The sequence below is a fragment of the Geotrypetes seraphini genome, chromosome 9 (genome assembly GCF_902459505.1).
Source record: "Geotrypetes seraphini chromosome 9, aGeoSer1.1, whole genome shotgun sequence".
Classification (NCBI taxonomy): domain Eukaryota; kingdom Metazoa; phylum Chordata; class Amphibia; order Gymnophiona; family Dermophiidae; genus Geotrypetes; species Geotrypetes seraphini.
In genome coordinates this window covers 120,837,393-120,849,460 of record NC_047092.1, presented here as the reverse complement: position 1 = coordinate 120,849,460, position 12,068 = coordinate 120,837,393, and the positions used below count along the sequence as shown (strand labels likewise).

General features: G+C 38.7%; 1 protein-coding gene across 1 annotated transcript in view; it reads right to left on the bottom strand.

Annotated features, from left to right (window-relative positions):
• Nucleotides 1–12,068, bottom strand: part of PER2 (period circadian regulator 2) — a 223,616-nt gene that overhangs the window by 207,535 nt on the left and 4,013 nt on the right. Inside the window, 1 exon segment of the mRNA XM_033958942.1 lies at nucleotides 3,875–4,391. Coding sequence (XP_033814833.1) covers nucleotides 3,875–4,293 — 419 coding nt within the window. The 5' untranslated portion in view covers nucleotides 4,294–4,391.

The window sequence follows — 12,068 nt, the reverse complement described above, 5'->3', positions numbered from 1 at the left end:
CAGGCCTAGGCCCAAGGGTCGCCGGCCGAGAAAAGGCAAGTTAAGAAAAACCTTTTTTTTTTTTTTTAAAAAAAGATAGAAGACGCGCGGGCACAGCAACTAAGAGAAAATAATAAAGCCGCGGTGCGAGAAGGCAACAAAGAGCTGCAGAGCTGAAGTGAAGACGACTTCTCGGCTCCATTGAAAACGTTGAACTGAGGTACCTCACAGGAGACGCGCGCCCTAACTCAGGCGGGAAGACACGTGCGCATGTGTGATGCAGCACTCGTAAACTCTTAAAAGATCTTCAAGCAAGTCTGCTTGCGAGGCTGTCCGCTGCGGGGCTCCGTCAGTGACGTCACCCACATGTTGAGAATATGCTGCTGCTTGTCTTGGGATAATACAACTTCTTAAATCCACGGAAGACTAAAAACTGATGTTCCTGCAAGCTGTCGGGAAGGAAGGCACTCACGCATGTGTGATAGGGACTGTCTCAAGACTTATAAAGAGTTACACTTTTAGACTGTCCGTACCATACTGGACTCCGTGGATGATGTCACCCATCTGCGAAAATATGCTGCCTGCTTGTCCTGGGATAATATCAATAATCCGAAGATTATTTCATTAGCCCCGGTTTTCCTGGTCCTCCAATTTAGACTGGAGGTGTTGGCATTTATTCTCCAATTCATAGAGTTGCAACATCATGGCTCCCGTGAAATCTTCCTGGCTTGACATGCATTGTTCCATTTGTTGGATCTGCTGTGTTTGCCTCTCCAAGCTGTCTGAGATGTCATCTATAGAGATTTGGCGCTTAGACAGCTTGTCAACTAAAACTGCAGACAGGTGTTTGGTCAGTTCCCGAATGGTCTCTTCTTGCAACATAATCATCAGCATTGAGGACTCCATGGTCACATCTTATAGATAAGCTCTCATTTCTCTCTTGCAGGCTTTGTCGGCATAACTCCCCACCCGATGGGTGCAAACTGTGGTGTTTGCACAGATCGAGGTACCTGGATAGTTAAACAATATCATCCTCTATGAGCCCTTACTTGATCAAAATGATGTGGATATTTAAAAGATACTGCTCTCTACAGGTTGGAGCCAAGGCTGTGAGCCACCATTCAGCCCTGCATCATCACGTGACCTTGCAAGGCTCTTAATTTGAAGGTCTGTGTTGCTAACTGAGAGAATTACTGGCCTGGATTATTTTCAGAATCCACCAGTCTAAGGTTACAAGGGAATAACTTTTCTTTGGGGGGGGGGGAGGGGGTGAACTCAGCCTCTCTCCCACTGGAAGGTCATTTGGGACAGACACATTTATCATGGCTAGGTCTCTTGGAGCTGGTCAATAGCCTAGCCTGCTAAGATTTCTAACCTCACTGTTGCTGAGAACAAGAGTGTTGGGCCTGAGCCTGCTGCTGAAAATGAAAAGAGATAAGCCTACACATTTCAGAATAGTAGGAACTTCTTCTATACCCTCCAGAAAATCTCCACAACATGGAAGATGCAGAAGGAGGCAGCCGAGACAGAAACTTGATAGTATCAGCATGTTTCCTGAAGAGGTCTGTGACCTCTTCCACCTTGTCCCCACAAAGATTGTCTGCATAGCAAACAACATCTGCCAACTTCTCCAGAGCCGCAGGTTCTAGGTCACAAATGCACAGTGTCACAGGCAGGGTAACTGGCACAGCTCAGCTCCTTCAAATCTTCTCCAATCTATGCTCCTCAAAATAGTTCTTATGAGCACATTTCATTTTTAAAACACAGTATTTTACTTGGGTATTCAAAAGTAGCAAACATAATCTTAAGCTTAAGGAAACAGGTTATCCTTGCAGTACTCTTGTAATCACTTTCTTCACTTTGGTCATACAATCACTCTCTTTGGGTTCCCTCCTTTACTAGAACCCAATGGGTTGGGAGGGGGGGGGTTCTACCTCAATAGGCTTTGGGGACCCGGCCCTCTTTTTTCTTAACAGTTCCTTTAGCAACTCTAATGCTGGTCCTGTGTGCTCACATTGGTGGGACACTGCCAAAGGCTTCTTAAAGCTAAAGAGCATTAGGTAGCTTCTACAATAGGGCTCTGTCAGATGATATCGCCCATATGTGAGAAATCATGTCCTGCTTGTCCTCTAAAAATGTACATTTGCTATCTCTGCTGGTGACATAGATAAAATTATGAGTTACTAAAGAGATTAAATAGCTGGTAAGATTAACACTGAGACCTGTGTGTTCAGATATCACTGAAGGAACATTTGACCAGAAGCAGGTCACTAACGAAATCTGCAACTTACGTTTACAGCTGCTTTTTTTTTTTTTTAACACAAGCTGCATAATTGGTGATCTGCGTAAGGGATTTTAATTTTCATTACCGACAAATTAATCATCACATCTTTTTTGTACTCTAATTATCAGTACATCAAAAACAAACCCCAATTGCATGAAAGCATATAAAAGGTAAACTAACTTTTTTCAAGAGCATTAACTTGTTCTTATGTTAAAGGAAAATGTTTTACTTAGAAATTGAGGTTACAATTGAAAGGTAATTTTTAGCAAAATGAGAAGAGAATTGAACCTCTCTCAATTATGGTCAGCAAAATGAAACATGAAGTGACAAGACAGAAGCTTTTTCCTCACATTTATGTACTCTAATTTCATGTGAACAAGCAGTTCCTTTCATCACTTCTAAAAAGCAATTCAATACAGGTTTTTAAAAACCCTCAAAGTTTTTTTTTACATTAAAACAATATCAGGCTCAATCAAAAACTACAGACGTCCAAAAAGCATCCTAAATCGGCACTTGCACGTCCTAATTGCCAGGACATCCAAGTGCTGATAATCAAAACCGTTTTTATGTATGTCTAGTGAGGTGTTCCAGCCTCTGTGCATTCAGAGCATGAGATGGGCATGGTGGAAGCATGTTATGGGTGGACTTTGGGCAGTGTCAAGGGCAGGTTAGACATGGACATCTTGAAATGATCAAACATTTTGCAAGACATCTAGGACAGAACTTTTATGCTTGCAACTAGACCTGTTATAGAAAGGTCTAAGTGTCACAAAGGTGCTCAAACTGACCACTGCATGCATCAAGGTAAGAAACCCCCTCACACTCCCTCAGTGCTCACTGATCCTCCTTCCACCACACAAAAATGAAAACAAAAAGGTACATACCTGTCGTCTTTAAAACAGCAGCATCTGGTATGGGGAAGCCGAGTAGAGCTGCACACAGGTGTCGTTAAGTAGTCTGTTGGGTGGGCTAGTGAACCATAGAGAGGATGCCCAGGCCCATAGGCCACTCTAATCACATTTATGGTAGAATGTGTGAGTCCACCCAAACCCAACTATACTGCTATACAGGTGCCGCTTGCAGCCATAGGTGCTATTGGGGTGGTACACATGAGGGTATAGTAGGTTTGGGGGGGCTCACCATAAATTATAAGGGGGTTATGGTGAGATATACAGCTTTCACCCTTTATGTGAAGTTCACAGCGTTGCCCTCTAAGGTGTCCCATTGCTCTGTCGGGATGTCTATGTGGCCAGTCCATTACTATGCTGGCCCCTACCCAAGTCCAAATGGTCATGATTAGAATGAAAGTTTTTAACCTGGATGTTTTTCTGATCAAAAATGGGGTCTAAAGATGTCCCAGTGGCCAAGATGTCTAGACGATTTTCAAAATATATATATTTTTGGACGTCCAGCAGTTTACCATTTGAAAATGGCCATTTTTTGTTCCTCCAACTTTGGACATTCACCTGGAAATGTCAAGTTGAACTTAGATGGTTTTGGGGTTTTTTGTTTTTTTTTAATGCCCCTCCAAGCTAAAAGGAAATAATCTCTTTATCTGAAACCATATTACATTATCTTAATAAAATTGCACTATAAGATATAGTAAAATACCTCTTGTGACTTTCTGATGTCCCCACCAGCATTGATGAATCCTTCCCATTTTCATAGACACTCCCATTTGAATTTTCCAGAGATGCATTGCTATGAGAGTCATTCCCATTGGAATCATGGCTACTGGAGTAGTTCTCGTTTATACCATTTGCAGTGAAGTCATTGCCGCTCATGCCACTGCTCATTTCTATGTCCTCATGCAGAGATTCTTGAGCATGTCCAGGCTTTAAATGATTACCATTTATCTCCTGAATGAGCATTTCTGCAGTCTCACACATAAGATCAGAATACCCACTTAACTGCACTAAGGGGGCTGGTTGTAGAGAAACATTTTCATGCAACCTAAGATTTTGATCTGGGTTCAGTTCCTGAGGGCTGCAGCAATGATTTCTGATTGTAGGACAGTCTTTTGATGTCATTGGGTAAAGCCGTAGAGACTAAAAATCATCAAACTTGACATTCATAATTAGAATGTGTGGAAAGATTTGCCTTTTTCTTACAGCACAAACCCACAAGCCTATGAGAAAATGAAGAAAGAAAATGAGAACTTGGAATATAAAGGTGTCTAGCAGATAGTTAATACAATGCTACCCCTGTTGCCATGATAATTCTGCTATTCAAACTTATAACAATCATTTTTCATTGGAAAAAGGATATGTAAAAAACTCAAGGGGAAATAGAAATCACTGATATGTAGTCAATACCAGATTGGAAATTTTTTTTATTAGTAGTTCGATATCATTGTGTTTCTCAAACTTTAAAAAGCATGAGGATTTTTTAAAATACATGAACAATCCATAAGAAGGAAGTCAAATTAAAACCATTTTAATTGATACAGAATACTGCCTCAAGATTAATTTTTAACAAATCTATACTTGCCCACGTTACACTATTGTGTGTGAAACTGCAGGCAGAGTTTAAATTAGACTGTATTGCTTTTAAAACCTTCCATAGAGAGGTTCTGGAGAGTTTTCCAAGATTTGCTAAAATATTAGGAGGAACCTTCAGACATCATAGTTTTGATAGTTTATTATTAACATTTCCATCTATGAGGGTGTGAAGTACAAGTAGATACACCACAGATCATATAACTATCGACTACTACAGGTATGGAACTCACTGCCTTTAGAAATTCGAGCAATTACTTCTTACATTGTTTTTCATAAAAATTTTAAAAATTGGTTATTTCAAAATTTTTGATAGGTTAGGTTTAATCTTTCCTCTATTTGCTAGTTTTTCTGTATGTAATTCTGATTTACATTACATTAGTGTCTTTTATTCCATTCAACCCACCCTAAGACTTCTGGGAATGATGATAGACAGATGCTGTGGTTACCTTGTGGTTCAAGGCGGATTACATAAGAGGTTATCTGGACATTTCCAGAAGTGTTAGAGTAGAGTGGGTTACTTTGGGGGATTGAAATGCTTCCTGCGGTATTAGTTTGTCTTGATGGATTTCTAGAATAGCAAGGTTATTTTTCTTTTCTGAAAATTTGTAGTCTGGTGTCGTGATCGGTAGATTGGAGAGTTGGTGATCTAGTTTCGCTGCCTGCGTGGCCAGTAGGCCATTGTACATTTTTTTGCATTTGACGTCTCTGATTGGGATATGCATGAATGATGTCTGGGTTCTCCTTTGCCTGGTTGTGGCAGTTCGGATAAGGCGGTTGTTCAAGGAGGCTGGGCTGTCTCCATTCATGGCTTTAAATAGTAAACAGTAAAATTTGAATAGTATTCTTGCTTGTATTAAGAGCCAGTGTGAGTCGAGGTATGCGGTGGTAATGTGGTCATATTTCTTCAGCGAATAGATCAGTCTCAGAGCTGTGTTTTGTACTGTTTGTAGTTGTTTTATCATGACTGCGGGGCAGGGGAGATAGAGGATGTTACAGTAGTCTAGGAGTCCTAGGACTAGGGATTGGATTGAGCCATGAGTTGGAATTGTTTTCTGTCGAATAATTTTCGGATTTGTCTTAAGTTTCGCATGACCACGAATGATTTCTGTATTGTTTTGTTGATTTGTGGATGCATGATACAGCATTGTCTATCATCATTCCCATAAGTCTTAGGGTGGGTTGAATGGTGTATGTGATTTATGTTTGAAATAGGCTTTCTTTTTAGAGATATTGAAATAGGTTTTTTTTTTTTAGAGATATTGTGACCTGCTTTGAACTACATTTGATGAGGATATGGTGGTATACAAAAATATAACATTTCAAATTTTCAAATTCCAAATCAAACCAAAACTACCCCCTCCTTTACAAAGCTGCTCTAGTGTTTTTAGCGTATGTATGTGATATGGAAACCGCATAGTTGTATGTGGTATATAAATTTTTGAATAAATAAATAAATGTGTCCAGAACAACAGAGAAAAAAAAGGAAACAGTTCTTATTATTAAGACCTCAAATCTTAAAAATGGGTGCATCTTTTGTTTTATGATTTCCCTGTAAGTGCTTGGTTAATTTTCAAGGGGATAGATACATTTTTTAAAAATCTTCGCAGCTGTCTAGATTTATTGTAAGTAAAGAAGTGACTTTGTCTATTACACCTATTATTACTCAAGAATGAAGCTTGTAAAGGACAAACTCAGGATACCTCAATTTCCATTTAATAATTCTTGAAAAAAAAAAATTCTCCGTTATATCTTGTGTGCTTTTCTCCTTTATATTGAGGACTAATTAACAGTATAAGCAAAACAAAGGGTTTTTTATTTGTATTTCTTCTTTGTAAATTTCTTTTACATTTTTCTTCTGCTTAACTGTATTTTTTCTGTAAATGATTGTTTTTGATCATGTTAAATTGAAACTAATAAAGAAATAATAAAAAAAAGAACTTCAGATCTTGAATTAGATGTTGAAAAGATATCCAATGTTTAACCAGAGGAGCTGTGGTCACCTGTCGGAGAATACAGCTTCTGTGCTCAATAATTCTTGTCTTAATTTTTCTTTTAGTTTTACCTACATATAGCTTGTTACACGGACAAATGATGATATATATTACGTGATCAGTATTACAATTACTCGTAAAATTCAACTGATAATGTTTCTTTGTAACAGGATGTGTGAAAGTCGAAAAGGACATGGAATGACGGCATGTAGAACATTTGTTACAAGGTGAATGGTCAGTCTGAATTATGGTGATTAAATCCTTTTGTTTTAAAGCCAATGGGACAAGTTTCTGGTGCAAATTTTCTCCTTTTGAGTATGCATGGTCTTTTGCCTCAGAAGCAGGGGTCAGCTTCTAAAATATGCCAATATTTCTTCAAGATGTTACCGATATCATTTGAAAGGGTAGAAAACCTGATGTTACATACGATACCTGTAGGTTTTTTTGGGTTTTCCGTTGTCCTGTGACCAGTAGATCTTTGCGATGTTTTAATTTCGCTTTACTTTATCCTCTTTGTACAACCTTCTTGAGATAAACTCTATTTTAGGATCTATTACCCATGATGCTTGCCTGTCTTTCAAATTCAGGTGTATTAGTACATAAACTCTTTAACTGTAAAAATTGGCAGTAAGGAAGATTATTTTTGAGTTGACTGATGAAAACTTGTGTAATGTAAAAATTTGTTCTTGTCCATGGACTTTCTATAGATTGTGGTAGTGAATCTGAATTCCTCCTTTTTAATTAAGATGTCCAAAAAGGGTACTTGTTCAACATTGTACTCCATTTTAAATTTTAGATGAGGATCACAGTTATTTAACCAATGTATAAAATCTTTTAGCCTATCAATTGTACCTCTCTATAGTATAAATATATCATCGATATACCTTTTGTATAACCTTACCTTTTCTGAAACTTGATGTGTCCTTAAGAATATATTTTCAAACTCTGCAACATATAGATTAGCGATATCAGGTGCCATTGAGGCACCCATTGCTGTTCCCTTGATCTGTAAGTAAAATTTATTATCAAAACTAAAATAGGTTTGTGTCAATGCTATCGTAGGCAAACTCTTAATAAATCTGTTAGGAATGCGCATATGGCTTGCTCTATTATCTAATGTCCTATCAATGATATTAAGTGCCTCAAGTTGTGATATGTTTGTGTAGAGGGATTCTATATCCAAAGAAACCATGGTAATATCTTCAAGTGTACCGTCAAATTCTTCTAAGAGGTTAATCATATGTGAAGAATCCCTTATATAAGAGTCTATTTGTGGAATAAATGGTCAAAGAAAGAAGTCTACAAATTCTGAGAGGGGCTCTAAAATTGAGCCATTGCCAAAAATGATGGGCCAGTCAGGAGGATTCTCAGTGGATTTGTGAATCTTGGGTAAGATGTAGATTGTAGGTAAAACAGGATGTTCAACTGTAAGAAAAGATTTTTCTTTACTCGTTATAAAACCCGTATTTGAAGCATAAGTTATCAAATTGGTAATTTCACCTTTTAATGCCTCTGTTGGGACTGTCTATAGAACAAAGTATGTCTCGATATCTGAGAGCTGTCTGTAAATTTCTGCCAGATATTTCTCACGATCCATGATTACAATTCCACCCCCTTTGTCTGCTGGCTTAATAATGATATCATCATTCTGTGCATGTTCTTTAATGGCACTATTTTCTCCATAATTCATATTGTATACTTTCACATACTTCTCTTTTTCCAATTTCTCTATATCACGCCTGACAACTTCATTATTGGTTGAAATTAATGGCTCAACATTACCCTTTGGAGTCCACTTGGATGGATTCTTACGAATGGAGTGATCAACATAGGGAGTATTGGATTTCCAACTTCTGTTTGAATTGTATAAATCCACTCTGGTTTGGAATGCATCATATGTGATTGAGGGAACAAATGATAAACCTTTGTGTAGGAGGGATATCTGTTGAGAAAAAAGCGAGATGGAGATGTTATAAATCGGATATCTTCTGTGGGTGGGATGCCACGTCCATTGTTATCTATAGGTATGCATTGTTGTATCCCCCTATTCCTCCTCTTCCTTGTCCTTCATGCTTGGTTGTGATTCCATTTGGAGGTATATGTCTGTTGATGATGGGCTCCTCTGTTGTAATTCCAATTGGGAATATATGTCTGTTGTTGATGGGCCCCTGATTTCTGGGGCACTGAGAGTGTCCTGTCCCAAAGTTGTCCTAAAAAATGATTACATGTACTGTAAATTGATTGGACATCCCTTCCCCCGTGTTTGTGTCAACCCTAGTGGGACTGGTCAATAGTGAAACAAACTTATCACCTGATGTACTCCTAATTCTTTCTCCATTTTGTGATGGTGTAGTGTGTGTAGATTTGGACATATTTGGGGCTACTGATGCAACTAACCTTGATTTAGATCTATTGGCACGTGATCTATGTGACTGTGAACAGTACATTGTTTTCTGCACTTTGGCCCATGGATAATGTCTCCTTCTGAATAATCTTGGACATCCCTCTTATATTTTTCCATTTTACCTGTCTTTAAATCATTCTTAAACACTGTCATTTTGGAATGTACATCCTGAATAACTGTATTAAAATTTGGATCTTCTACCTTAAGGGTTTCCAATTTGGTATCTAATTCAATTCTAATATTGTTTGCTTTTTATTTTGCAGTTTCAATTAATAAAATCATAAGATCAAGTGAACATTTGTTCAGAATAGCACAACATTTATTTAAAAACTCCTGGTTGTCCAGGAACATGGTAGGTCCCTTTCGAATTCTAAGGCCTCTGGGTATTCTTTGTTGTCTACAGTACTCTATTAAAAAGGTAGAATGTAATTCATTTCTGATCACATTTTGATTGTTGGACACCACATCCTTCCATTGTTCTAATAATGTTGATGGGGAATCATCCTCCACAGTATCAATGGGTGGTTGAATTTCCAAAAGTGACTGTAATTTCTCCTCTGGAAAACTGAGGATATGATCCCAGGATGAAAAAAGGCAATTGGTCCAAAAATAGAGCCTTCTGAGGACCAAACCATACTGTGGGGTGGACTACGCCACAAGGACGGTCCTAACTCCCACAGAAATTGACCTAGGTACCACAAAAACAAGTTGTACAGAAGAAAAAAGTGGAACCAAATCCTGGACTTCCAAGAATTAAAAATGGTGAAGTTTATTAATGTCTTGAACCAAGGGTGCCCACACTTTCTGGGCTTGCGAGCTACTTTTAAAATGACCAAGACAAAATGATCTACCAACAATAAAATTTAAAAAAAACCACAAAGCACACTGTACGCAGAGAAAATGTTAATTATCATTTATATTCTGGTTTTTTTTCAAAGAGGTCAAGGCAGATGACTTTATGCAATGTCACCTCAGTAACAACTATACAAAAATAGACAAATATACCCCCTCCCTTTTTACTAAACCGCAATAGCAGTTTTTAGCACAGGGAGCTGCGCTAAATGCCCCGCGCTGCTCTCGACACTCATAGGCTCCCTGTGCTAAAAAATGCTATTTGGGTTTAGTAAAAGGGGGCCATAGTGTAAAATATAGACAGCAGATATAAATTCTCAAAACAGACACATTTTGATCACTAAATTGAAAATAAAATCATTTTTTCTACCTTTGTTGTTTGGTGATTTCATGAGTCTCTGGTTGCACTTTCTTCTTCTGACTGTGCATCCAATATTTCTTCCCTTCTTTCAGCCTCCTGTATGCTTCCTCTCCTCCAGACCTCATTCCCTCCCATAACTTTTTCAGTCTCCCTGCCCCCTTTCTTTGTTTCCCTTCTTTCCATCTCCCTTCCTCCCTTTCTTTCTGTCTCCCTGCCTGCCCCCTTTCTTTCTTTCTCTCTGCCTTCACCAAGCCACCGCTGCCGCAATCAGGGAACAGGCCCCCAAGCCACCATCGCTGAGTTCTGAGCTCTTCCTGCTTTCTGACACAGTAAACAGGACAGCAGAAGCGTCGGGCTCACCATCACCCCCCCCCCCCCGTCAATTCTGACATCGGAGAGGAAGTTCTGGAACTTCCTCTCTGACATCAGAATTGATGTCAGGGGGGGGGGGAAGGATGGTGAGCCCGACGCTTCTGCTGTCCCGTTTACTGCATCGGAAAGCAGGGAGAACACGAAAGCAATGTGAGTCTATCACAGATCCCGGGATAGGCTCTGCAATCGACTCGCGTTGCCTTCATGATCTACTGGCACCCTTGGCCTGAACAAATAAAAATATATCACGATGTAATAAAAAGCAGACAAATACCAACAGAATACAAACACTAATAAATGTTACTGCATGTAAGATGATCAGACCCTACACAGGCCATGTTTCTTACATACAGTAACATTTATTAGTGTTTGTATTTGTCTGCTTTTTATTACATCGTGATATATTTTTATTTGCTCAAGACATTATTAAACTTCACCATTTTAACTCCTGGAAGTCCAGGATTTGGTTCCACTTTTTTCTTCAGTCCAATAAAAAGACTCAAGACAATTTATTGTTTGACACCAATATGTTTTTATTGTAATTTCCTCTACAATATGAAGTAACTATTTCCCCATGATGCTACCTGGGTCTCTTATCTTGTAAATCGCTTTGAAGCTGTACTGGATAAGTGTGATTAAGAAATCTTGATTAAATTAAGATGCAGTATTAGACAATTTGAGAATAGCAGTCTTAAATTCTGGAGTTGGGAGGCACCTCTGGTTGAAGGAAAGAAAAGGAGAATGCCCTAATTTTTGTTTTTCCAGTTATTTCCACATCATAACTATATGCAGCAGTTGGAGAGAGGGCAGAGTCGCTGAGCTGAAAGGAATTTGTTAAAGAGGTACATTTTTTCAGTCTTTTCCTGAAGGTGAGGTAGTTCAGTTCTATTCTTACAGGTGTTGGAAGGGCATTCCAGGTTCTTATAGCGGCATAAGTGAAAATGGTATTAAATATTTGCTTGTATTTTACTCCCTTAGATGAGGGGATGATCAGCTGGTGGGTGTTGTTAATCCTGGCTGAGATGAAGAGGGAGATGGAGAAAAAATGGGTTTATCTACTCCAGTGAGTTAGTGTTTAGTGCATGGTACACAATGCAGGAAAGTTTAAACAAGATTCAGTCATTTATAGGTAGCTAGTAAAGCATGTGGTAGTATGCAAAGATGGGGTTATACTTTTGTAAGCCAAATACAGCCCGATTGTAGTGCTCTGAATCATTTTGAGTTTGTACGTTTGGGTGGAGGTTAAGCACGCATTGAGAGAATTGTAATAGTAAAGTTATGTTAGGACTAGCATTTGAACCAGGATTGCAAAGTGGTTGCTATA